At 38.3% G+C, this 21,897-nt stretch overlaps 4 protein-coding genes across 4 annotated transcripts in view; 2 read left to right on the forward strand and 2 right to left on the reverse strand.

Moving 5' to 3' along the window:
- Nucleotides 1-801: 801 nt before the first annotated feature.
- LOC131439113 (zinc finger protein 28-like) lies at nucleotides 802-2,762 on the forward strand. The gene is made up of 2 exons (XM_058609735.1): nucleotides 802-1,281; nucleotides 1,337-2,762. Exons 1-2 carry the CDS (start codon nucleotides 971-973, stop codon nucleotides 2,514-2,516), a joined length of 1,491 nt encoding a protein of 496 aa, XP_058465718.1. The 5' UTR covers nucleotides 802-970; the 3' UTR covers nucleotides 2,517-2,762.
- A 487-nt stretch (nucleotides 2,763-3,249) lies between these two features.
- LOC131439105 (zinc finger imprinted 3-like) lies at nucleotides 3,250-5,357 on the reverse strand. Its single transcript, XM_058609722.1, has 2 exons — nucleotides 3,757-5,357; nucleotides 3,250-3,687 (listed from the first exon to the last, which is right to left on the reverse strand). Exons 1-2 carry the CDS (start codon nucleotides 5,218-5,220, stop codon nucleotides 3,313-3,315), a joined length of 1,839 nt encoding a protein of 612 aa, XP_058465705.1. The 5' UTR covers nucleotides 5,221-5,357; the 3' UTR covers nucleotides 3,250-3,312.
- A 686-nt stretch (nucleotides 5,358-6,043) lies between these two features.
- On the forward strand, nucleotides 6,044-7,318 carry LOC131439118 (NADH dehydrogenase [ubiquinone] 1 alpha subcomplex subunit 6). Its single transcript, XM_058609748.1, has 3 exons — nucleotides 6,044-6,266; nucleotides 6,390-6,505; nucleotides 7,092-7,318. The coding sequence occupies exons 1-3, from the start codon at nucleotides 6,137-6,139 to the stop codon at nucleotides 7,218-7,220; spliced, it is 375 nt and encodes a 124-aa protein (XP_058465731.1). The 5' UTR covers nucleotides 6,044-6,136; the 3' UTR covers nucleotides 7,221-7,318.
- Nucleotides 7,319-16,190: 8,872 nt separating this feature from the next.
- LOC131439123 (uncharacterized) overlaps nucleotides 16,191-21,897 on the reverse strand; it is a 51,652-nt gene continuing 45,945 nt past the window's right edge. Inside the window, exon 2 of the mRNA XM_058609764.1 lies at nucleotides 16,191-20,583. Coding sequence (XP_058465747.1) covers nucleotides 18,151-20,571 — 2,421 coding nt within the window. The 5' untranslated portion in view covers nucleotides 20,572-20,583 and the 3' untranslated portion in view covers nucleotides 16,191-18,150. The remainder of the gene's footprint in view (nucleotides 20,584-21,897) is intronic.

Here is a 21,897-nt window from a genome sequence, read left to right on the forward strand (position 1 = left end):
CAGATTCTGTGTCACAGATAACAGATTGTAGAAAAAATCTTCAAATTTTTAAGATTATTCCAAAAAACTGACATATTGAAAATGTACTCAGAATAATATATGACACAATATGACAGATTTACTAACATTTCATCGGCCCTCTTAAATTTTTATATAAGAATTAAAACCAAATTAGAAACATTCATCGATCGCTTTAAAGGAAAATAAATTCATTTTTATTCCACTATATATCAACAAATCTGTACTCTTTGGTGGCGAAATAGAAAAGTTTCTTTGGTGGCGAAATAGTGTTAATATGAAATTCAATGGAGTTTATTTATTTTGGAGCGGTTTATTTCAGTTAACTAACCACTCAAAAAACGTAAACATTCATCAATGTTTTTCTCCATTGGCCGTTCATGTTTTATTTCTGTATAAAATGTTCAAAACGACAAATGTAACAATGAGAGATTCTCTTTGTTTACTTTCTCTTTCGATTATTACGGAACATTCCTGCTTTTTTTCGGTAACTTCTTCAGTGCAGATTCAAAGCTGATAGCTTCAGTTATTATTATCGGTAAATAATTGGAGTGAAGGTTTGCTAAGAGTACCGTTATAATCGAAAAAGAAAGCAAACAAAGAGAATCTCTCATTGTTACATTCGTCGTTTTGAACATTTCATACAGATTTGCTCTTCTTTGGACGCAGCTGATATACAAATATGTCCACCCATTCTATTACATTGTGTTCGTTTATAATGAAAATATTTTTTGGTTGATGTCTTTTGACAGACGGCTAAGACAATAATAATAATTATTATTATTGATATTGTTCACGGTCTATCTCATAAAAAACTGTGTTTTTTGTTTTGTTCTGGTGACGGCTAAGTCCGATCACGGTCCATCTCGCTTAAAAAAGTGTTATCGTTTCTGGAGTTAATATTTAATAAATCTATACGTAAACATTTGCTCGAAGGTTGCATATAGCAGAAATGAGCCTCGAAACGATATGCCGGATGTGCTCTTCACAGAAATCACGACTACGATCTTTATTTCACGACTACACGATACATCAGATGCTCAATATCATTGAACAAATTCTGCATCTAAAAATGGAAGAAAACGATGGACTACCATCAAACATTTGCAAACCGTGCGCCACAAACATATTGCGACTGAATGAGATGGTGAATCGGTTTCGAGAGAATGAGAGAAAGCTTCGTCGCAAAATTCTAGGAACTGCATTTTCCGATAAACAAGAAATTGATACAATTATCGAGTTGAATGTTAAACAAACAGACAAGTAAGAGCGTTAAGCATTTACTTAAAAATCAGTAATATTAATTCAATCCCAATAGGACTGCTGAACAAATACTGAACGAAGAAAAGAAAGATGTATTACAAGTGTTTGAAGACAAGTTAATAACAGAAGGCAAAGATTTGCAAACATCAAAAGCTGTACTTCAGCAAGAAATAGTCGAACATTCCGAAAGTAAGTTACTTCCAGGTATCGTGCATGCCAAATCTAAAATCTCGTCATATCCGTCACGTAGACGGCTACATCGAGATCCGAACCGACCTAAATTACATGATCATAAGTGTTACATCTGTAAAAGCGAGTCAATGGGTTCGGCGAAAGCACTGTTGGAGCATTTATCCGTTCATTTAGATTTGACACCATACACTTGTAATGAATGTGTCATGGAGACGATTGTTCTTCGGAATGTGAGATCTTTGAACTTACACAAAAAGATGCACGCTCAACCGATCAAATGCGAATACTGCGATCGTCGATACAGCGATCTGTGGGCGCGAGAAGGACACATAAAGGCCCATCATCTTGGTGAAAGTGTACTCTGTCCCTCAATATGCGAACAATGCGGGAAGGTTTGCAAATCAATAACAGCCCTTAAAAGTCACATGCGAGATCACAAATTAAATCTAAGGTGTGGTTATTGTGATAAAATGTTTCATCGTCAAAACAAACTTTTCCGACATGTAAGTCGAGTTCACGAAAAGGCGGAAAAGTACGAGTGCAACCTATGCAAGCACATTGTTCATTCATTGGAAAGTTATAATGCTCATCTGAAGATGCATAACGCCGAAAAATCCTTCAGTTGTGATCTTTGTCCGATGACATTCTGTACATCTGGAAATCTAGGTTTGCATAAAAAGGCACATGCAAAAAATGTTAATTATAAACCGCGCAAGGATTGGACAAATCATTACACCGTTTTGTCAACTTCAGAAGGGGATAAATCGTACAGCTGCAATCATTGTTCCAGTACGTATTCTGGAACGATAAACGCGATCATCAGCCACGTTAAATGTCACTTCAAAGACCTGAAGTGTGATCAATGTGACTTAAAGTTCACCAACGCACACAAACTGAAAACTCATTACGTTGTTCATACTCGTGAACGTAACTTCAAATGTGAGTTTTGCGAAAAAGATTTTCTCTATAGAACACACATGAACCACCACATCAAACAGAAGCATAAATCAAAAGATGATATAAGAGAACAAAACAGTTCTTAATTGAAATGGGATCTTGTTACTTTGCGTATACCGTTGTGCGGGATATATGGTTATATTTACTACGCTTGAACAAATTTATTCGTTATATCACCTCTAATTTATCTACTACAATCTTTAGGGGTAAAAAAACAGATGAAATTATGAAGCTCTGGAAATAACATAATGTTGTAATCCAGTGTAATATGTTATTTGCATCCACTGAAATTTAACCATATGTTCAATAAAAGTAAGCGATACAAAAACTGACACGTCCTCTTTTCAATTTAGGTCTTTATACAGAACGGAAGTGTAAATAACTGGTTCTTAGAATCTATTTCTATCGTCTAGACTATAAAACTGAAAGTGACTGCTTAGATTGAATCACTGAAAATCTTGTAAGTAGTACTATCCATTTAAGCTAGAATCACAGAGAACAGACATCCAAGCTCATACAAACATTAAAAAAAATGCGTGAAACAAACATGCGATGCATACGATTTTTCACACGAGAATTTTAATAGTATTCAAGTTTGAACGCAAGAAATCATAAGCAATTGCAGGGCTGCTTGAAGCGCCTCTATAGGCGAATTGCTGTTTCATCACTTTGCCAAACAACTGTTAAATTTCTTACACATATTGAGATCTCTACTTGGATGTCTGTTCTCTGTGCTATAATGTGGACATGGGGAATTAGTGAACAAATTTTCAAAAATAATAAAATGATAGGTTTATTGTTTGAGGAGTTGTTGATATTTCGAATTTATGAAATAATACATCAAAAAAGGCATTTCTTAACAATCAACTATCTCGAATTTCATTATCCTGTAACAAATGTCTGTTCTTTTTTTATAGTGTCCACAGCTACTTCTTTCTCTTTGTCAGCACATTCCTTTTCATCCACCATCATTTCATCGTCGTAGTTGTTTTCTTCCCATGTTAACTCTGTCATAGGCATTTCAATACTGTGCGTACGAGGTCGCGTATGACTGAGGTGCCTTTTCTGTACGTGTCTCTTTAATGCGTTATTCGTAGTGAATTTTTTCGAGCAAAAATTACATTGTTTCAACTCTGATTCGTTGTGCAATCGACGGTGCCGACTGAAGGTTATTTTGGAGTTCAACACTGTCCCGCATTCTTCGCATGTAAAGGTTCGTTTTTCATGGACGGTTAACACATGCTGTCTCAAATCAGCCTGTTAGACAAGACATAATAAAATGCAGTCGCCTAGAGATTTATTAGATATCACAAATGAGAAAAATACCTTCGTATAATATTGTTTATCACACAATTCACAAGCCCAATCCTTTTGTTTCAAGTGAAATTTCATGTGTATCTCCAATCCTGCATTGCTTCGTTCCATTTTGCCGCAAAAGCTGCACATGTGCTGTTTCGAATCATAATCCTTTCCCTCACTATTGAAACTTCTACCGATTGTCCGAGATTTGTCCCTGTTCATGCTCTTATGACTCGGTAGATGGTAGCGTAGATCACCGGAAGTTTCAAATGTATCAGAGCATATGGGACAAACTACTGTCTTTCTAGATTTTAGAACTCGTAGTTCCTCCGGATAATTATCGTCTGATTCGTGTACTATTTTCGAAGAATGTGTATCACTTCCTGAAGCTTGAATTTTGTCACGATCGTGCATTTTTAACAAATGATGCCTATACCCAGGTAGCGTTTTAAATACTTTGTCACATAGTTTGCATATGAACGTGCCGTAACGTTTTGACTTTACACTGCCAACCAGAGGACATGTTCGTCGATGATCAGCTAAACGGTGACGATGCTGAAACATGTTCCGACAATCTAAACATTCCCAATACCGCTGACAATTTGAACGTCGTTTTTCGATTTTAAGGTTTTCTATCAATTTATCAATGTAATTGTCCAAATGTTCATCTTCCATTTGATTGATTTCGAAAGTTTCAACATCTGACAAACCTTCATTTGAGTTTTCTTCTACGAATGCTGGTTGCAAATTGTTAGATTCACACGAACTATTTTTTTCGTGAGTACCAGTCTCTTTAATGGACAACTCGAGCAAGTTACGTTGTCGGATGTGACAAATTTTAATAAATTCCAAAAACGAATTCACTTGTTGATAGCATGTTACACATATTTCTTCTGTGGTTTTATACATTCCTCCGTCTTCTAAACATAAACTTAACAGTGCTTCCGTATATTTATCCTTAGGGAAATCTCGTTGAATGTTAAATATATTTTCGCCATCGTGTTTGATTCCACACATACGACAGCACATGTCAGGGAACAATTGATTTACTTCGGAAATCATTGTGCCTTCGCTGTTGGTTTCTAGGAAAACTTCTTCAACCTGGAATATCTTAGATTTATTACTGATAACAGCGTCTATGATTTTATTAGTTTTTATTGGTTCCTTATCGTCGTCTTTCAGGAACGTGTTAGAATCTGAAATAGATTTTGGTGTATCATTCGGCTTCCAGCCATCTAAAAAACGTGAAGGAACAGCTTCGCGTTGCAATGTCGCACGTCCGGTTGTTTTGTCAGTGATTTCACTTGGCTCAAAATGTTTTTCGCATACACAGGCATGCCGTGGTGGTTCAAACGTTTCTGCTCTGGAGCAAGCCTTATTCCAAGCGACTAAAAGCTCCGGATCGCTCCGCGGATAGGAGAACATTGCGACCCCACGCTCGTAATAGGCCTTATGAGTGCGACATCCAGGAACAAAGCAAATACGAGGCATAGCTATAAAATTACTAAAAGAATGTTGGCTTTTCGTATTTTTAATCTAATGAAGTTCTGAAGATATCACAAAACTAGCTGATATAATTTCCTAAGATACACACAAGTCCTTTTAAACTTCCAGAAAATAACATCCATACACTGAGGAAAAAAACACTTATGAATTTTGCTCCGAACCAAATTCGAAAAATAATTCAGCTCAAAACGTTTTGAGTGGTCAGTGCAATGAACTTCATCGCTTTAAAAGAAAATGAATTATATTAAACTTTAATTAACAAAAACTCTTAACTATTTTGCCAAAAAAGAAAATAAATTTTTTTAATATAGTGGAATTAAATCAAATTTATTTTCTTTAGAAGCGAACTAATATAGCTCTTTTTCAAAGGAACTAACATCAACAGCAAATGAAGAAAACAGCTATGAATGTTTTGATTTTGGTTTCAATTCCTATCTAAGAATTGTAGTAAATTTTCGGAACAACACCTTCCATCCATATCCACTGAATAAATCAACAAAATAATATGAGTTTGAAGCATATATTCGGTTTATAGTTCGCCATACAGACTCTCATAGTAACAGACCGGCGAATACTTCTTTGGAATCCAAACGAACCGTCAAATTCCTATGTTGTAGCTACTATGTGAGTCTGTAGTCCGCCACCCAACGCGTTTATTTAACGTCTTGTTTCTGAGGCTTTTTCTGCATGCCATTTAATCAGATCCAGCATGATGCCATCGAGTCAATTTCCAGCAGTGTAAGAAAACAAATCCACAATATTTTTTAAGTTTACTTTTGATTAAGAGTGTACAATTTGACGTTTGGATCTGTCACAACAAACAAACATTGAACTACTTTCCGCTACTGCTTTGAAAGGTTCTCTGGGAATTATTCACTGTAGTTTTCTACTGCAATAAACGATGGCTAGCCGTGAAGCTGTTCGTCGGGCTGTACAGAATGTGCGCCCGATTTTATCTGCCGACCGAGAAGAAGCCCGCAAGCGTGTCCTGAATTTGTATAAAGCGTGGTACCGTCAGATTCCGTACATTGGTGAGTTTTCTTAAATGGTTCTTGGAGTGTTATGTCATAGTCTGTATAAGAAGGTTTCAAATGAATCTATGTTAAATTAAACATTTCAGTTCAAGTTACGATTTTTATGAATTTATTTTTCAGTGATGGATTACGACATACCTAAGTCAGTGGAACAGTGCCGAGAAAAGTTGCGGGAAGAATTTCTTAAGCAACAGAATGTTACCGATATTCGGGTGATCGATATGCTAGTGATCAAGGTAAAAGTTTGATTGTAAATAAAAAGTATCAGACTAGAGTTAAGGGTTAAACAGAAACTGGTTTGCTTATTGCGAGAAAAATTGCTTCGGTATAGACTGTGAAAATTTGCATTACGTATTCCGATCGAATGGTGCTTTTGTATGGAAAACTCAATCGAGATACAGAATGCAAAATTTTGCATTCGATCGAAATATTCCGATTAATGAAAAATATTTAAATATTTATTCTCTAAGCAATAAATTCCAGAAAAGATCTTGTTGGCCGGGAAAGAACATTGTTTTATCGGTATCAAGAACAATGTAACAGTTTGCGAAAACTAATGTTGTGTTCGCTTGAGAGTAGTTTATTCAAACAAACAACTTTCATCAAACTAATTTGGGTTCACACTTAGCAACGAGTCTATAAGAATCAATATCGAAGCTGCCTCAAATATTAATTCAATAGCCATGAATCTTGAGTCGAAACTGACTTTAAACAAACAAGGTTTAGGTTTGGCATCAAGCGGAAACGACATAGGTTATAAAATTTTTTCTCATCTCATCTTTAACTGAACACGAAAACCTCTAAAAAAGAATAATTTTTCAGGGTCAAATGGAGCTCAAAGAGTCGGTTGCGATCTGGAAACAGAAAGGTCACATCATGCGCTACTGGCAGGAATCATGTGAGCCAAAACCTACCGATTTTCTGTCGAAGTTCTTATCGGGACACAATTGAATTATGGCCGGTATCGTATATTGTCTGACATTGTGATTGTTTCAGTAGTTGAATAAAAAGTTATCCTTCATAACGATGCGTAATAACAATGAGTCAAATGCAAACTTTTTATAATTGCAACAAAAAAAGCTCTGGTTGTCTTGTCTCTCGAAACATCAAATCAAGATAGTTATAATACAAACTAATTTATCTAACCTTTGATTTGTCAAATCGGTTGAGGTTTTTGATGGGAATTGCATTCCGGAATCTTTTTACCAGCTCTAAAGATGTTCCCTTGCATTTTGTTGTTCCTTATATTGTATAAACTCATTCATGAAATTGAAAATTTCAAGACAACATCCGGAACCGAATGATGGATCCGACCACAATGAAACAGCAGCCTTTGGTATCATTTGAGTGTGTGAAAAACTGTTCAAGCATCGTTTAGAAAATTGTATGGCATTTGGCAATTTAGACGAACTGCCAAATATTTCCTAGTTTACAATGGTAACGTGAATAGTTTTATTATTTAGACTTTAGACCGTCACGAAATTCAATACTCTATTTCAATCATATAGTTGAGAAGCTCGTAGAAAATCAAGTAATAAATAGCATTTTTTTAATATTGAGTAAGTCATCAACAAGTTTCTACAGCAGTTTCACCAGCATGTATAATACGATGGAGGAAAGCTCTGCTATGGTTTCCACGGAAGATGGCGCTGTATGGATACGAAGGAAAGAAGCGTTTGCCATCGTAAATGTGCTTTGGATAGTCAAATGGATAATTTGACTAATCCAGCCAACTCTTTTTCGATTGCTGCGTTACGCAAGCGGCAGGCCAAGATCAAAGCAGTGATGATGACTTTCGAATTTAGCTTGTAGATTTGAAAAATTTGCTTGTTTCTCGTGTTTTTTTTTCTTATGAAGCGAACAGCAACATACAAAAACATTTAAAATTTGGTAAAATAAAGATCATTAGTGTATTAGTGACTCCGCAAAATATTTACTTTAAATTTATGTAGAAATCGAAGACTAAAATACAAAATTCTAAGAAGTGAGGTTGAGCGTTCTTTACGAACCAATGCATTCCTTAGTTCTTATGGTTCGTTATGGTAAATTATGATCGATACTGATCTCATTCGTCTGTTTTTACATAGCTTCTGAGGGTCTAATTTAAAATTTCATCCGAGATTTTCAATTTCATACATTTAACGACGGACGTATTTCATTCATACCACGTTTATTTCACATCGTTTGCCTTATTGAACTTTGCTAATAATTTGCAAGTTTGCTGTTTGAAATTTTTTTCAGTTTAAATTTTCTTTTACAATTTGCCTAGTGATTGAGATAACTTTTTATTCGTCAGCTCTGGTTCTGGTGGTATGTGTTCCTGATGTTAAATTTGATTTTTTTACATTTTTCTGCCTTAGTATACGGGCTTCAAATTAATTCAATTTCATAGCCTACCTAATTAAAATTATTCCAACAAAAAATAGTAGTAGTTAACATATGTGTGGGCTATTCAGAGGCTTCACAACGTCCTTGAAATCGCTGCTTGTTCTGAAATTGGGATAAAACTATATAACACGATTTGTGAGTTTGTTCAAACTATCTGCAATCGATTCGTTTGTATTTTTTTTTACGTCAGAAACATTCTATTTAGTCTGCTGCAGATACCTCGGATTTATGTTAAATTGTGAAACTTGGATCCATGTTAAATAGTGAAACAATTTTTATCAAACTAAATTGGGTTCACACTTAGCAACGAGGCTATAAGAATCAATATTGAAGCTGCCTCGAATATCAATTCAATGGCATTGAATCTTGAGTCGGAACTGACATGAAAACAAGGTAAAAATTGGGTTAAGTTTGGCATCAAGCGGAAACTTGAATACAATCCAGTACAAAATGAGAACTTGGATGAACTGAATATGATAGCGGTTCGTACGATCCTCCGGAATGTGTATACATATATATGTTTGAAAGGTGACTTGTATGCAAAGGTTTTAGGGTATATTACATAAGGAAAAGAAAATCTAGAAAATTGTTTTGTATATAATTAAAAATTTTCCACCCAATTGCATGCTAGATCTGCTGGAGAGCAAAATGTGAATACTTGAATTACAAAATCGGTTGGCGCTGTTATGTGTGAAAATTTTACTTAGCCTACTTGATCCATGAGCTTCACTATTTCAAACCACATGCTCAATTAAGGTCTGAGGACAGAGGGCCACGTGTTGAGTTATAAATCGATCACGTGGCTCGCTCAATTCACTTTGCGCATCGTATTTCTCTTGTACTCTCTCGTATATGAGCAAACTGTACCGGGTTACCAGCATACATTTTATTATTTTGATGAGAAGTTTTATCACATTAATCTATCGTATGGGTTGGACATTACATGGATTCCAATGAACAATGAAAAAATATTCAACTTTCACATAGATTGAATGTCTGTGTGTTTGGCAGCCTTGTCGAGCCAATTTTATTTCTCTCTCCTTTTTCAGAATGCTATTAGGAAACCAAAGCGAAAAAAATGGTGGATGCATTGAAACTGACTTTGTTTCACAGAAAAATACAAGAATATATTTTTCTCGCGATAACATATATGTTTTTATGTACTAAACGCATCTAAACTAAATTATCTAGACTTTGTCACGGTAGGTAGATTTATGATACAAGCCTTCAAAGCCGAGATATTCGATGAACAAGTAGAGGTATGCATTTCCGAGCGTTCCAATTTTCAGCAAGTTGCAAGTTCGGTTATTCGGGTTCGTCTACAATTGGCCCAGACTCGGGAGGTTTTAAGCCACATTTTTCTCTCAACGTCGGTTTTTGTAATTTACTTCACCGATCGCTAGCAGTCATGACCACGCTCTTCTGAAACCGAGTTTTACATAGGTCGTTAAAATGTCCTGATTTTGTGAGGGCTCGAAATAATTCCGAAGATAATTTTTGAACGGTACGATGTTTTGCCGGAACAGCTAAAGTAACCAAAATAAGGGGAACAAGTACAGAAAGTGCTGGTGCAAGTGCAGGAACAGGTAAAGAAAGTACAGATAGTACGGGAACAAAAACAGAAGAATGTGCAGGAACAATAGCAGAAAATACATGAAAAGGTGCAGAACGTACAGGATATCAAATTCTGAAACAAGTACGGAAATCACAGGAAAAACAACAGAAAGTACAGCAAATGATATCGAGCCAGCCCGGCGAACGGCCGCAACTTGGTTAAAGCCAGGTATAAATAAACGATATAATCAATCAATTATCGAGGCAACAATTCAAAGGTGCAAAAGTTTTTATTTCACGCATTTGAATGATACCCACTAACATGTCATTTAAATGTAAACGTTAATTTTTTTCCAAGTTTGTGGTGTGAACTTAAAGTTTTCTCTTTTTTTCTTTTCTTTCTTTTGTTGCCTGTGTGCTACTTGCTTATCAGTCCCATATGGAAAATCGGCATTTCGAGAAAAAGACGATCAAAATTTTATTTTCGAATTTTATGATTTATGGTGCATTAGGTAGCTAAATCATGGTATTATTACATGAAATATCGGTAATACACCTTTACATTTCCAATATTGCAACAAATTAAATTATTGAAATTTGCACTGGATGGGACTGATATGCGGGTACTTTGCTTATGGGACAGACATGGGTTGATATTTTTTTCACATTTTACTGAACAAACCCTCAACTTTTATTGCAATTTCTGAGAGTATATTGAGGATAGATTTCATTACTCAAGCTAAATTGGCGAAAATCGATATGGGACTGATATGTGAGTATGGGCAGCATAGTAATAGACCATTATAATAACTTTCTTTTTTTTCAATGATCATTAAAATTGATTGAAAATAGTTTTAATTTTTGACGTCTAATCCTATATTATTGCGCTACGAAGTGTGCAGGGGTTCGTTAGATTTACATAAAAACAAACTCCTTGGTCAACTGTATGATGCCTACAGGAAACAGTCGCGCCTCTAAACCAATATGTACTATATGAAACGATTACTTTCCGAAATTCGTAAAACCCCGGACAGTCAGCTGCCGTGAGTCCTGTCACCCTTTCATACATTTAATTTATCGTGCTCTGTATTTTTAATAGAGAACCGTAACTGGCAAGACATCACCAGTTCGAACTATCAACCATATTACCACGTGTCCCACGATGCGAATTTATGTCGGTTCTCCACTTCCTAACCAAAATCATAGAATATCTTCAGGAATCAGAACAAATTGGCTCAAATGGCACGTTCCCCTTGATATTTGGAGATTTGTGCCTTGCCATCAATTTGTTTTTAGCATCATTTTCCCGATATATAAGAGGGAAGGATTGAAAGGAAATGGTAAGGGTTGGACTAGGAGGATGGGAAAAATTGACGACACAAAAACACATAAAAGCAGAAGTAAATTCTGCACCCCTAAGGGATGCTGAACAATCTGCTGAGGATCACATTTAGTGGAAGCAGAAGGAAATTCTGAACCTCTACGAGGTCCCGAACAGTCTGCTGTTAATAAAACCTCCAACCCCCGCGAGGATTTAGAGATCTTACAAAAGCGACACCATTATGCACTCTCGGAAGAATGCAGAACGACTCGCAGTATGTACGAGCAGAAGTAAATTCGGTACCCCCCAAAGGATGCCAAACAATCTGCTAAACCCTATTTAAGGTGAATACAGAAGGGATTCATTCACTCCAGGAAGAACGATGAACCCTTCTGACTATAGCTCCTTACCACATTGGGTGAGAAACGAGAGAATATCATTCAATTTTAGCTCCGCATACACAGACTCAACCATGTATGGAGAACCAAAAACCCGGATACGTAGCTGCGTCAATGCGGGACAGTTACATATCAGATGATATGAAGTACCATAATCGCATTTACACAAATCACACGAATAATACTCAGCACGTTGAATAGTAGCCATGTGATAATTGAGTTTGCAATGTCCAGTCAGAGCTCTGACCAGAATACTTCAATGATACTTGGAGAAATGCAGTAGACACTTTGACATTTTCAGATTTAAATCTGGTAGAAATGCTTTTGTCTGAGCGCAAGTTTGCAAGCTGCGCCAGTAGCTGGCATGTTTGGATGCAGCCCAAGAACGTATCTTGTGCTTTATCCAACTAGTTGAAAGTGGTAAAGCTGGTTCAGGACCAACGAAATCATTCGTTGCACCAGCTCTAGCCAACTCATCAGCCCATTCATTTCCAGTAATACCAGAATGGCCGGGTACCCATAAGAAATAAACAGCATTTGAAATGCTGAGGTCTTCAATTTGAGTTCGACATGCGATCACTAGATTCGACCCTGAGTCATTCGAACTGAGTGCTTTTAAGGCTGCCTGACTGTCGGAACAAAAATAAATACGTTTACCACAGATCCTCTGCTGAAGTGCCGATTGTACTTCACACAGAATTGCGTAGATTTCTGCTTGGAACACAGTACAGTATCTACCAAGTGAATGAGACTGCTCCAGCCTCATTTCACGACAGTAGACACCAGCACCAGCACGACCATTCAACAGAGAACCGTCCGTAAAACAAACTATGTGTTCATCAAGTTGTCGTTCCAGACAACCAGACAACCATTCCTAACGAAGAGGATAGCTCACATTGAATGTTTTAAAAGGAAAACTGCATGTGAGAGTTAGGTCACTAGGAGCGAGTAAATACTCATCCCACGTAACCATTTGAGACCACAAGCGAGTGTGGCTGGTAGCATAATCTAATGGGTTACTGTTCCAAAGCCCTGTAACCCTAAGACGGTATGCACAAGATAATGCTTCTTGTTTTAGGAACACATGTAGTGGTTTAATACACAGTAGCGCCTCTAGAGCAGCATTAGGAGTTGTCGTGAATGCTCCTGTCATCGCCATTAGGACCATCCTTTGGAGATGATTTAGCTTTGACTGAACTGTCGCGACTTCTCCTTTCTGCCACCATACAAGACATCCATATGCTAAAATTGGTCTAACAATAGTTGTGTAGATCCAATGAATATATCTGGGTTTGAGTCCCCATGATTTTGCAAAAGCTCGTCTGCATTGACCGAAAGCCATGCAAGCTCTTTCAATCCTGAAGTCAATGTGAGCAGACCAATTCAGTTTTGAGTCAAGAATAACCCCGACGTATTTAACTTGATCGACCACAGTGACCTCTGAACCAAAGAACTGCAACGGACGAGCTCCTGTAATTATCCTACGATGAGTGAAAAGCACCATTTGATGTTTTGCCCGGATTTACAGATAATCCAACCTGACAACACCATTGTTCAACAGATCGCAGGGCTTGCTGCATTAAATCAAAGAGAGTGTTAATGCTTATACCGGTCATCAATATATGATAATCGTCGGCAAAACCATAAGTCGGAAATCCAAGGTTATTAAGTTTCCTTAACAAACCATCAGCGACTAGGTTCCATAAAAGTGGGGATAGTACACCACCTTGAGGAAAAACCCAAGATATTCCGTTCACGACTGCAATGTTTAACCTCCTGCAGCCATTCAGCCATCGGCACGGAAATACACCTTGACTTAGGAGTTCCTATTTTTGTGGCCTTTTACGACATGGAACAGGAAACCAGTGGATCAATTCTTGGTAAAAAATAATTCCGCCGGATACCACACGGCTTACATGTTTGGTGGACTTATACCACCGGTACAGGTGGACCGTAGCGTTATTCTTAGCCAGTTGGGAAACCGCTACCGACACTACACGGCTATCTAGGCTGCTCAGAGAGGGAAGTTAACATTGATGGTCAAATTCCATGGATGGCCGAGCAGCCGGACTAAATTTAATTTATCGTGCTCTGTATTTTTAATAGAGAACCGTAACTGGCAAGACATCACCAGTTCGAACTATCAACCATATTACCACGTGTCCCACGATGCGAATTTATGTCGGTTCTCCACTTCCTAACCAAAATCATAGAATATCTTAGAGGATATACCTCGCAACTCAAACGATATTGAGCGATATGTCATTACACAGATATCTGCAAGAGAGTATTTAATGTTCAGATGCTCTGTAGACTTCCCGAACGCGTCTTCAATGTTTTAGTTTGGACATAACCCGTAGAAAACAATTCTTATTGATCATAAGTTTAAAAAACCGTTTCTGAATCTACCCAGTGGTGTGATAATGCCTTTCTCTTGTCATTGATACAGGATTATTAGGATGATTTCAGACATGAATTTGAGGCAATTTTTAATTCAGATTGATTCGAGTGGTTCACAAAAGCATGATTCACAACATTTGTCAGCAATAATACATTTGAACTTGGTCATTGGTCACTTTCTGAGGAAATTTATTCATTCTTATCCATGAAAATTGATTGGTAATGAGTATTGTTGTTTACGTCACTTATACCATTATATCTCCGGAACCAGAACTGATAGGCATTTGATCTTTTAACTTGATCAATGACCTAATAGTAGGTTTTGAGTCTAAGCTTATTGAAATCGATTCCGAGAAAATTGACCAGTAAAATCTTTGAAAGGCACACAAATCAAACTTGCTAGCGACAAAATCTGGACAGCTCTAAATACGAAGTTTGGTTTTCCTGCAATCACTCTTCGTAACGTTCTTAAATCTTTCGATACACGTTTGACAACAGCCAGGAAGCCTGGGAGCTGAACAAAAACAGATCTCAGGAACCACCAGAACGACGCGAAGGTGAAGTAAATATTACAGAAGAAATCAATTTTTTCGGTATGTCCTGTGGCTAGAAAAATAAATATGTCTCCAACTGACGGTGCATACTTCTAAGCACCGGCAAGGTATGGAATCGTTCAAGGTTAAAACTGTAATGACCGTAATGACAAACAGAATGTGACGGGTAAAAAATCAGGCTCGCAAGTTTTATCGCGAATCTTTGACGAAATTTTCCTGTGTGATAATGGACGATGAAAGTTATCTGCTGGAAGATTTTAAGCAGCTTCCCGGTATATCTTTATACTGCCATGCAAAAGAAACGGCGTAAGGTGCATTTCAGGACGAAGAAAAAGGCCAAGCTTCCCAAAAAATATTTGGTATGGAAGGCAAAATGCAGCTGTGGTCGAGCAAGTCAAAGCTTCATCACTAGCGGAACGGCAAACAAGGTGCCTAAAGAAGCGATTGTTACCATTCCTACATAGTCATGACGCTCCCTCGCTTATCTAACCTGATTTGGATTCTTGTCATGGATGTTTTGGAATGGTGTAGAGCGAATGGAGTCCATGTTGTACCGGAAGATGCGAATCCACCCAACTGTCCGAAGTTGTGACGTTTTGAGCGGTATTGGGCTCTCGTAAAGAGAGAACTCTTTCAATATAAACCGCTATGGAAAAACTTCTAAAATCTTGGACAAAAGCAGCTAAATCGGTTACACTGACTAATGGCTGGTGTAAACTCAAAAGTTCGGAATTTCTTAATGCAGCCTAATTAAGGTAGCGCTTTGCCGTGGTCAGGTGAAGTTCGCTGCCTATCCCGGGGCTTCATGAAGTTTACCCAAAATTGTTAGAGAACTAATATTAGTAATAATTAGTTTTTCTATCGATTTGTATATAAACTGTTCCCGATAAACGTTTTTATCGAAAGATTTTGTGCGAATTGTAAAAATAAATGAGTTTTTCTATATTCTTTCGCACACTCACAATGTCAACACACAAGAAAACAAAATGTTTAACAAAACTCGCACGAAATCATACAATCGTATGTTTTTGATTTTGCGTGAATCGGGTTAGTATTGGAGAAATTTGCAATTTAGGGTGAAATTTCGGTGACAAAGCAAGAGGAAGCATTGAGTTGTCTCACTTCGACCTGACCACGGCGAAGCGCTACATTAAGTAACTGTAATTAGTTTTAAGATGAAAAACTGCAAGAACTCAACCAGATAGGACATCTAAGAACCAATTTTTTTTATAAGGAATTTGTGATATTGTACTGTTTTCTTGAAAAAAAACTGGTAGATATTTTTGAATTTTGTTTATTTCTTTCAGTTTTAATTATAGTTTTTTTCGTTTCCCATATTTACATGTACATATATAATAAATTCAATAAATTATTCTTATTTTCAAATATAACTCTAAACGATTCATCCCATTCGTTTACATCTGGAAAAATGAACTTCATTTACATGTCTATTTCTTTACATTGCCGAGTAAATTTTACAGTATGATGCAACAAGTTCTCGGCAATTGTTTTCAATGTTGTTTTTATCCGACCAACGGGGGGTCGCTAATTGTTTGTTTTCATCCTATTTCTTTACTCGTTTATTTACCGCAATAAATACAATCAGTGGATTAGATATATAATCTCTTATAGTATATTTTGTTCATTAATTGTTCAATTAACATCATGCTTGGGTTTTTCTTATGTTTTTTTACTCTCTAAAATCCAAACTTTTTTTTAATAGTATATCTCGTTTTGTGATCCTCGTATTTTGCATTATTTACAAATAGTTGTTTTATTTCAAATTATTTCTCTCAGAAAAAAATCAATTAAAAACAAAATAATATGCGAATTGTAAGATTAGGCATTGGAAAAAAATATAAATTTGTTTTAAAGAATGGCGAGGACTAGATTTAGGTTGCTTTTTCTTGTTCTAATGCAAGTTTGATGGTAGTCCCTTCCTCAAAATTAGCCCGCAGACATGATAGTTGCTAGAAACGCTCACCGGTATTTTGCCTGTACTTTAGATGCGTACTTAGCGAGTGAGTGGAAATAGGGGTCGTAGTAATTAATTTCGCTTTTCTTTTCCGGGTAGGTTAGTATGTAAAGAGCAGCTCATTTTACAGTTCAATTTAACATTCAAAAAGATCGAGAACAGCGGTTGCTTCGAATTGACATTTTTGGTTGTTATGTTGATAGTATTCCGGGAGCGTATTTCGCTATGAGCATAATAACGGTCCTCAAGTATTGCCACTAGAGCGTTTAACTGTATAGTACTGAAATCATTGTGTAACTTAGCGGAAGCTGGAATGCAGTCGAAGATTAATATCTACCGGTATGGTTGTCTGTGAAAACTAATTTCAATCTAGTGAGACTAGTATAAAGATAAAGCTTGATATTGTGACTCCGGATCTAGTGGCAATACTTCAGTGGAATAGGTATCTCCTACTACCATATCGATTTTGGGCTGCAGAGCGTTCGGCATTATGTGTGGAAGTATTCTAGAATGTTGATGTCTCACAAATTCACATATGGCACTCGTGGTCAATTCCACGTTTGTTTTACGGTAAAAACCACCTAATCATTTTTGAAATGGCTCTAGAATTTGAGGAAACTTTAGAGCCATTCAGAAAAAAACAGAATGGCTTCAAGGATTCAGAATGGCGTACACTCTGCAGCTACCGGTGTTCTAGCTTCAGTAATAGTAAACTAATGTACAATTCCTTGTTTCGGTTTATGTTCATTCGCTGCTATGTCACGTTTTTTTTAAACTAATTTGTTTTACTTCATGCTTGATTAATCCTAATAAGGAACCAATAGTGACAGAAGCAGTTTGTGTTGATTTTGTAGCGCTTAGTAGCTCTGCCGTTTTGTACGCTTGTGTTGTTTTTGTTTCTTTGAACGGGATTCCTCAAATACACGACTTGATAGACCGAAAAAAATTAGGATTTGAAGACCATTTTAAGACTGGTAGGCAAGCTAACTCATAGTTCTTTCCGGAAAGCAGATAAGAAGTTGTCGTTTTTTGTTTGTGTCAATTGATTGATACTTAACTTAAAAACTAATGAGTGTAACACAGCCTTCACAACCTGAGATTTAGCTTCTACTCTCGTACTGCACTTTCTCGGGCTCAGTTATGCGTATGCAGGAAAAGAATGACACCTTGATAATGACAACGATGTAAATAACAATCCATGTGGAGGTGGGTTCAGGTATTGAGCGAGCGCGCCTACCGACCTCTACTGGGTGGTGGTTGAGAGTTGGTTAACCCTCGCTAGGGTTTAATACTAACTCCCAACCATGATGTGGGTTGTGAAAGAGTCCATATCGTTATCACAGACAACTTTGCTTGGTTCCAGCATAGGTGACTTGAAACCGAGCATATCGACGTCAGAATTGAACGAAGTTATTTTGTAACAGTTGGGAAACATATCGTACAGCTCGTGTGTGGTACCAAGGTCCATATCCAGATATGCAAGATCCCAGCTAGAACCGGTGGTGCTGGTGTGGTATTGAATAGCCGATGCGCAGGACGAAAGTAGTGGAGAAGGGGAACTAGTTAAAGTAGTAAGATTCAAGTCACAATTACTACTGGTGGTCAAGGTGGTCAGGGAGGTGAGGGTTGTCGTGCTAGAAGAATTTGTAGATGAACTGGCGGGATTCGTACTATCCATCGGATGGTGGTGATGATTGCTTTCGCTACTGCTATCACTATTGTTAACATTACTAATATTGACGGTTCCAGAATCGCTGTTGTCTAGACAGGAAACTGACGATGAGGATTGACTTAACACTAGACTACTGCTACTACTACTACTATCACAATTATCGTTATTCGCTAGAACCCTCGAACTCTCGGAGTGATTACTATCGTTAACAACACTGACCGCTACGCTGGGAGACGTTACAAACAGGTCGTTGTTGTTCAGTGGATCAAGTGCTGATTGCGAAGACAAACTCAACACCGAGCCCCAGTTGATTGGGCGGGTGCAATCGTCATCACCAAAGCCGGAATCGTTGTCATGATAGCCGCTGCCGGTTGAAGAATTGTTGTTGGACGGAAAAGGTGTTGCCCGACCTGATTGTGGATCTTTCAGCGGATGATGGTGATGATGATGGGCACTGGGCATTGCTGCCGGAGAAGTGGTAGTCACTGTTGTAGCCAATGATCCCACATGGTGTTGCTGTTGTTGTTGTTGCGGTTGCGGTTGTTGCTGCTGCGGTTGCGGTTGCTGTTGGTCGTAGGGTGATAATTGCGTAGTAATTGTCGTCGATTGCGGTTGATCGGTAGTACAGTTAGTACTACTGACATAAGTAGAAGACGACTGTGTCGTTGTATTGCTGCCTTGGAGTCTGCTGTAGTTACTGCTGCCGCTAATGCTAATATCACTAAACTTAGGAGTTGGATGTTGCAGCTGTTTTTCGTTTGCTGCTATTCGGTTATTGTTGTACAGAGGTCCGCTGCCATACTCATTTGGTGTTGACGGGGACTGAGGTGACGGAGGCGGATGCTGTTGGTGCGGATGATGCAAATGGTGCGGCGGAGGTGCATGGTAATGATGCGAGTGTTGGTGCAAATGTTGCTGATGGTTGAATTCCTTGTTCTCGTGATCTATCTCGCGTTCGATCGATTTCAGTGTATTGCAAATCAGTACCGACCGATACAAAGACTGATCGGATGCTTGACGAAACCGGGCAAGCTTGAACATAGACAGATTCATCATTTTCAAGCGTCGTTCTTTGTAGCACTGTTTATTATTGCACGACATATTGCGACCATCGCAGCATCGTTTGAGATGTCTTGCTTGAGCACCAAACTGATTAACGTTGCTATAGTTAGCACTGCCTAGTTCGAAGTATGATTTACCGTTTTCAGCACATCGAATTGTCTGCTGCGACGATGGGGCCTCGTACGGTGGTGAGTAGTATCCATGTTGACTCCAGCCGTATCCTCGGTTAGCGTATTGCTGAGCTCCATTATTTGCGGCGCCAGTACGCGAACAGTTCTGGTACGGTTCCGGGAAATAACCAGGCTTGGGATAGGCTGGCATGTAACTGCCCCGACCGGGAGAACATGGATATCGAATCGGTGAGTAGCTAGGCAGTATCGTTTCATCATCATCGAAGTCGTCTTCAAAATCATCATCGTCATCATCTAAATCGTCGGACGCTAGCAAAGTGGTAGCCAGCGTAGACCGTGTACTCTCGGAACCCCACGCTTCTCCTGGAACTGCAACGGCTTGCAGTTTACTAATCGGATCCACAATGGGATCACAGTTCCAGTTCGTTTCTCCGGGAACGGCGACAGCTTCTAGCTTCGCTATACTATCTTCCGCTGGTACAGTCGGTGGTAGAATCAGGGGACTGTCAATTTGAACTGATGAAGCTGTTCCAGTTACCATGACCGATGTTACCGTCGTTATCGTTATACTGTTACTACTGCCGCCGATACTACTGAGAGTAATCGATCTTGTCGAGCTGGTAGCCATCTTCGGAGAGGACACATTTCCGGTATTCTCATTGCTGCCTTCTTCCAGACGTGGATTTTTACCAGCACTTGCTCCATCGGATGATATCTCCAGACTGATACCGTTAGTAGTTTGATTCAAGGTGTCGTTGCTGTCATGTTCGCTGCTTCCCGATGTACTAATATCTTCGTATTTGCGTTTATTGCAACCGTTGCTATTTGCTGCCGCTTGTAGACCCATTATTGAGAGTTTCTGCAAGAGAAAAGATAAAATAAACCCATTGTCAGTGTTGGTTAATACATGGTTGGGCGTAGAGGAAAGAAATGGAAAAGTGTAACCGCAAAACAGCTGAAAATAATATCATCGCATGTATGACGATTATGCCAAATGTAAACAACAATCGCAAGAAAAGGACAACTTCCGAAGGCGGGAAATCAAACATTCTATACAAAACACATACACACACAATGTAGCAGAGAATAGTACGACCATAGCCCGGTGGCATGCTGCTACTCGAGACAAGCGAATTCATTGAATGACGAACAATAATACATAAATTAAAAGGCAGCGATAAACGACCATAAAAATCATATGGTTTGTGTTTACAACTATGTCCTTCCCTTCCCCCTTGCTCGCGGCCGCTTTCTGTTCGGCACCGACGGTCGGTACGATTTGAGACGAGTATTTCATTCATGAAAAATCGAATTACGGTACTCGAACCAGTCAAGTGATTGACCTTTTTGTTGTTGTTTCTTTCATTAGCTTTCCGCAATCGAGAGGTAAAGTGGTCTAAAAAAATAACTACTACTTGTAGCAGCCGCCATACCGGGGAATGGGAGTGTGCTTTCGTATTGCACGGGTGGGTACCTGGTACCTCCTCAGTGACAGCAAATCCCTATTGTCTTCGTCAAATAAACACAGGTGGGCCGTCTTGTTTGTATACGGGGGAAAAGACATGTTGGTAGCAGTATAAAAAAAAGACAATTTTTCATTCATGATAGTTGCAACAAAGTGGCGCCTTGTTTTGTAACGGAAGGTTTGTGCGTGCGTCGTACCGTACTATTTCTTTTCTTGGGTTTAGGATTTTCCTCTGTTCTATTTATTTCTGTTATATACGTACTGCATGATACTAAACAAATATTTTCTTAAGAAAACAAATTTTGGAAAGTGGACAACGTTCTCTATGAACATTCGTCGATTAAACTACATGATGTTGGAGAAAAACTCATCATCACCATCAGGTTACGTTTGTCGGAAATTTTTTCCTGTCAAAGTTTTCCTTGTGCTTTGCCGATCGGAGCTACGAGTTTCACCCGCAAACGGAAAGGTTTTGTTTGATCAATCGTGTAGCGAATTTTTACCCGACCAGCCCCGCTCAAAAGCTAGTAGCATGCTTCATATACAGAAGACGAGCGTCTTAGTATCAGTCAGTATATAGAATGTCAGAGGAATGGGTGGATGGCTTTTTCATGGAATGAATCAAATAGGGCGGAAAATCTCATCGCGGTGGTTGCTGGAAGCTTTTTTCTCCACATTCTGATCCTGCAAACGCATTGCGTGAGAGGT

This window comes from Malaya genurostris, chromosome 1 (genome assembly GCF_030247185.1).
Source record: "Malaya genurostris strain Urasoe2022 chromosome 1, Malgen_1.1, whole genome shotgun sequence".
Taxonomy (NCBI): Eukaryota; Metazoa; Arthropoda; class Insecta; order Diptera; family Culicidae; genus Malaya; species Malaya genurostris.